Source organism: Arachis ipaensis, chromosome B09 (genome assembly GCF_000816755.2).
Source record: "Arachis ipaensis cultivar K30076 chromosome B09, Araip1.1, whole genome shotgun sequence".
Classification (NCBI taxonomy): Eukaryota; Viridiplantae; Streptophyta; class Magnoliopsida; order Fabales; family Fabaceae; genus Arachis; species Arachis ipaensis.
Window position 1 is genome coordinate 143,055,843 of NC_029793.2, and position 5,852 is coordinate 143,061,694.

Consider the following 5,852-nt stretch of genomic DNA (forward strand, 5'->3'; position numbering starts at 1 on the left):
GAAACTAAAACAAAATCTTTAGAGTAGGCAGAGAACAGAGGCAGGTGAGAACTATTATTGCAAGAAAGATGAAAGATGAAAGATGAAAGATAAAAGGTTTATAGAACATTTTAAATAAGTGAATCACCCAGAATCAGAACCCATGTCATATATTTCTGAGGTTAGTAACACATGGAACAAGTCAACACAAAATTCCCTCCAATTAAACTTAGAATCGGTTATGCAAAACTTACTGATTTCCGAACTCCAGTTGGTGTCTCACCAAATATATCATCACAAAACATGTCGTCTGATCTTTCACTCTGTAAAGATCAGAAAAAATATTTCAAAACCCAATAAATAGAAGTATGAAAAAAAATCAGATTAATTAATATTAAAAATGTAAACAAATTTAAGGACAAACCTTAGGAGTACCCTCACCCAGGCCACCAGCACCAGATATCTTCTTAGAAGCACCATTCAAATTTTCAGGAGTAGATTTCCCAACAGCAAATGATGTTTCTACATCATCAATACCATCATTCTTGCCATCATGTGCTTCAGGAACATCAGTAGGAATGTCCACGGATTCCTTGTCTAAAAATAGTGCATCATGAAATTACTAAAGATAGTCCAAATAATGGTGACAGTGATGGAAAAACAAAAAAGCCATTACTTTGTAATTAATCCAATTTCCAAGCCTATCATTCCTCCTTTTTAACTTCAGAACTCACTCTCACGGTAAAGAAAACATAGCAATAATGGTTTGCAAGAAGTCTACATTATTACATAGAAATGAAATCAAGCATATGTCTAAACTGAGAACATTTGAATTTCAAGAGATGCAAAAAACAATGATTCAGAAAAAGGGTAATGATAGGGGTTTATCAAAAAGAAAAATGAATGTTTCATGAACAACAAATCAAACAACTCACAAAATACAGTAAACACGGATTAACAAATAGATAACAGGTAGCATAGGAAACTTAAATGCATATCCTTACCAAGTCCAGCTCAATTTAAGAAAAAGTGGAGGGCTTTAGAACCAATGACAACCCCTCATACTTTAAGAAGCGAAGATTACATGGCACTAATGGAGCCAAAATAGTGAAAATTAACATATTCATGGAAAAATTTTAGAGGTTATAACTATATTAGGAAGATCATTGTGTAAAGAACTACAACTTGTAGTAGTGGCCGAAAATCATTGTATGGTAAATAGCTGCTACTTTCTAATTTGTTATCATCCTATCACTTTGAAACACACAGAAGGAAAAGAGGGGAGAAGAACAATACCTTTTCCTTCATTTTCAGCTGCCTGTTCTGCTTGCTGATGCTGCTTCTTGTATTTCTCCATTATTGCTTCCCTTCTCCGTCTACTTTCCTCCTTAATCCTATTCAGATCTTCCTCTTCTTGCTCTGGTAATTGCAGAGTATCCTCATCTAAGTAATCTTGTTCAGCCTCACCTCTACAATCAACATAGACAAAATAATTAAAAATAAATAAATAGATACTGTGCTATTCCAGAGAGAGTATTGTATGAATGGAAGAAAATTATGATAGCAACAAAAAATTATAGGTAGTGAAATACCTTTCTAGCTTGCTTTCATTCTCTTCCATGGCACTTCTTGCAGAATTATAAAATTTTACAGAATCAGAATTCCTGTTTCTCTCCCGATGATATTCAGTTTCTTCGTGTCTTGAATGTTTTCTATATCTGTCTCGAATGTCTTCACCATCCTCATGACGCAAATGCTTATCCTTATTATATGCGGTGTCTTTATCAGTGTGCCTATATCTATCATCTCGCCTCTCCCTCTCCTTAATGTGATCTCTTTCCCGATTCTTATCATCCCTTTCACTATCCCAATCTCTTCCTCTCTCACCACCCCTTGTATTATCCCTACTCCTGTCCCTTTCCTTTCCCCTTCTTCTATCCCTCTCAAAATCTGTCCCTTCTATCCCTCTCATAGCTCCTTTCACGTTCCTTTTCTGTTTTACGCACCCAATCAACCTCCCTATTCCTGCTTGCTTCGTCTCGTTTCTTTTCCCTGTATAAATCCCTATCCACATGACTGTCCCTACTGCGATCCTGGGACTCTCGACTACGATACCTGGAACTACGTCCCCTCCTGTCATCTACCAACAAGTCTGCATTGCCACGACCATGCTCCCTTCCACGTGCTCTCATTCCTTCCTCATCATGCTCATAGTCAGTCTTATCTCTGCCACTATGATGAAGGGACCCTTGATCCCTAGAGTGCCTTTTCTTGGAATGAGCATATTCATCTGCTATACTACGAGAACGAGATCTGTCCCTAGGATGACCACTTGATCTTGATCGACTTCTACATCTATCATGAGAAGGAGAACTTCTTAACATTCTATATTTTTCACCTTCACTATCAGATGATGAATTTGTATGGTAATTATGTTTTATTCCATTTGCCTGTATCTCTTTCTCTTCATAGTCACCTTTTAGTTTCTCATTTCCTCTCAATTGTCCAGGGCCCTCATTCTGCTTCTTATCTTCTTTGGATGATTTAGGGTTCAAATACCCATTACCCAAACCATCTTTAGTATCTCTAGCATTCTTTCCACCTTTCAGCTCAGGGCTTGACTGGTTAGGAGAACCATAGTCATCATGAAGTCCAGGGTGCTTGTCTGCAGTATCCAATGCAGGACTAACATATTTACCATGACTTCTGTCCTCCTTTCCAGTTTTTGAATTTTTTGTGACAGGTCCCTGCCCATCACAAACAAGAAATTGAATGCAAATGTCTACTTAAAGCGATGCTAAAGAAATTGAACAATCCTTTTAACTTGGTCCATGGGCAAAAAATGAAGTATAATAATAATTATTTAAAAAAAAAAAAACGTAACCAGCTCTTACAAATTAACTGTAAGCCACCAGTCTTCACTGAAACGCCTAGAGAGACTTCTTTTCCAATTCACTCATGTTCGTGTAGTGCAAGCAGGTTCTTACATATCTATGAAACACTGACAAGGTACTCTAACAAGCTCTCACGCCACGAATGAAAAAATTGATTATACAATCCAAAAAAGGAAACATAGTGCTCTGTTTGGTCACCGAGGAGAACAGAGACGCCTAAAACACCTACTTATACTAAGATAAATCTCAGAAGGTTAAAGAAGATATGAACACATCCTGGTTTCGTCAATCAAAACAACACAATTACAATAGTAAGACGTCTTTTAAATCCATTCCTCTGGCCTCTGCTTTCTCGGCAACCAAACAGATTTCACCACAATATTAAAAGAAAATAAAGCCGAATTAAAAAAATAAATAGATAAACGAAGAACAATTCGATTGTATCATACCGGAATTTTGTTATCGGATCGAGAATCTCGATTTCCTGACAGCTCAATTTCACCAGGCTCTGCATCAGATTCTGTCTGCTTTTTTCCAATCTCACCTTCTTCGAGAATCTCTCCCTCCTCGACGTCGTCGTCAGGGAGAGAGCTATACGGAGCAGAGTTAGAAACAGGAGCTGGAGAAGGAATCCTAGCAAGAGTTCCGCGATCGTATTCGGTGTCTTCATCGCGTTTCTTGGTGGAGTGGCGATGGCGGTGGCTATGGTGGCGGTGCTTGTGGCGCTTCGAGGATCTATCGGCGTCTTCCGGAGAGGAGGATCGGCGATGCTTGCGACGAGAGTCGTGGGAATCGGTTACCATGATTGGGATTAGGGTTAGGGTTAGGGTTTTGAGGTGTTATGGTTGAATATGAAGGAAGGTTGAATGGGAGAGAATAGATCGTACGGTTGCAGCACGCGCGGAGCAATGGTATTGGATCAGATTCAGAAGGCCAGCTACAATACATACAACAGAACCAAATTATTGAGGATCATATTCGCCGATCATCGCACGTGCCTCCTTCCTTCTTAAGCGTGCCCACACCCAATGATTCAATCAATTGCTAAATAAAACAATTTATTATTAAAGTTATGGATATTTTTTATTCTTTTATATGTTTGAAATAAAAATACATTTTGTGTTATTACTCTTATTTAAAATTAAAAGGACTATTAGGCACATTATCAAAAAGTCACATCATTACATTTTAAATATTGCAATCCGAAACTGTTAAACAACTTTAAATTACTGTTTAAACGGTATTTGAGATTGATAATGCATTAGAATTAAATTCCATACACCTCAAAAATAATTGTTTATTATATAATTCATCAGTAACGAAAATTTGTGAACTCCATTTTTAATTCCTTCAAGTTTAATACGTGCATGCAGTCAATCAATTTTGAGAATCATCATCATCGTGCAACAGTACTAAAATTTTTCGAAGGGCGCAGAAAAAGTAAAGGAACTTCACTACAATCTATAAATAGTGCTGGAGATTGATCTCTTTAGAGGAAGAGAATATATGCTTGCAGAAAATAGTTGGAATTTGAAAGAACCAACGATGATGGAGCTTTATTTTTGGATAAGATGAAAATTGTGCACTCTGAGAATAATGAGTGTATGTGGACCAACTGACACGTTTTCTAATAAAGTACTCAAAATTCTAAAACATATAATATTATTTTGCCTCCTTCATTTTCGAATCTGATTCTGTTTGTTGGGGTAAGAAAGCAAGCTAAGAGGAACAAGAACTTGTTTATTTATTTATCAAGTCATTCTATCTTCTCAACTTGACGCTTAATTAAGGGGAAGCATCCCTTGATGCCCACGACTTGCAATGCCATAAGGTAAAGCAAAATCGTTTTCTCTTAGTTTTCTTTTATCTAATCATTATCATTTTCTAATATTGTAATAAAAATCAGTCTTAAAATTAACATTAACACCTTGCACATAAAATTCAGTTCACCATTACAATTTGAGTTGAGCAGACCAAGGTACAATAAAATCGAATAAAGGCAATGAATGACATTGCTTGGCTATGCATTGTGTGGTCCGAATTTCCTGTTTAACACAAAACACAATGAATTCCTTTTAATGTCTCTTCAGAGAAAAAGCAAATTCAATAAAGAACACACAAAAAGCTTTCTACTATACACTGTAAAATCAGTCTAGAGAATCTTATACACATGTGAATCTGGATCCTTTTTTCTNCACTTGTGTTTCAAAATTCATCAAATAGAAGAATTCACTAATCTATATCCTTAAATAGTAGGGTCATGTTTTTTTTGAGTAGGTAAGTGTCTAATGAAACCAAAACCATAAAATTTAACAGCTGGATTTATAAGTTAACTGTTTAAATTCCTGTTTTCACCATATTGAAGTGACAAGAAGAGTGACCACTTCTCTTATTCCTCTCATTGTCTTCTCTATCTAACCTCTTCTTGCAAATCAGAGAGAGGGAAAGTGTTTGTGTATATCATGGCCTTAGTAAGAAGAAAAAGTTCTTAGGGCCCTTCAAAACGAATCAACAATTTGACAATCACATGCAACATAGTAACATATAATTCCACACACATAGATGTCCATTGTGTAAGAGAGTAAGAGGAAAATAACACTTACCATGCATTTTAGCAATGATGTCAGAAACCCTCTTCTGGCACTTTTCACATTGCATATCTGCAGAAAGAACAACTTCCTGGACCTGTTCTCAGATAAGAACAAAAAAATTAGACTCAAGAATATAGAAACTAGATGAAGTTCTATACTTGATACAGAAACTATGAGCAAGAAAGAGTGGTGGTAAATAGTGCATACTAATGGCCGGGACAAAGACTCCATAGAAGCCAAACTAGTCCCAGAAAGAGAGAATCGCTTTGACATTTTTCTACCAACTTTATGCAGCTCCTTTTTAGAACCATCTTCAAAAGCCATACCTGTGATAATTAGGTGTGCTGCCATTACCAAAAATGCCTTTTTATGTGTGTAGTTAACGAGT

General features: G+C 36.5%; 1 protein-coding gene and 1 long non-coding RNA gene across 2 annotated transcripts in view; both read right to left on the minus strand.

Moving 5' to 3' along the window:
- LOC107616562 (serine/threonine-protein kinase prpf4B) overlaps window positions 1-3,854 on the minus strand; it is an 8,227-nt gene extending 4,373 nt beyond the window's left edge. Inside the window, 6 exon segments of the mRNA XM_016318512.2 lie at window positions 234-302; window positions 404-576; window positions 1,276-1,448; window positions 1,572-1,927; window positions 1,929-2,726; window positions 3,323-3,854. Of these exon segments, the coding sequence (XP_016173998.2) occupies window positions 234-302; window positions 404-576; window positions 1,276-1,448; window positions 1,572-1,927; window positions 1,929-2,726; window positions 3,323-3,676 (1,923 nt within the window). The 5' untranslated portion in view covers window positions 3,677-3,854.
- Window positions 4,764-5,076, minus strand: LOC107616729. Its single transcript, XR_002353773.1, has 2 exons — window positions 5,012-5,076; window positions 4,764-4,918 (listed from the first exon to the last, which is right to left on the minus strand). It is a non-coding gene; the product is annotated as an uncharacterized LOC107616729 (long non-coding RNA).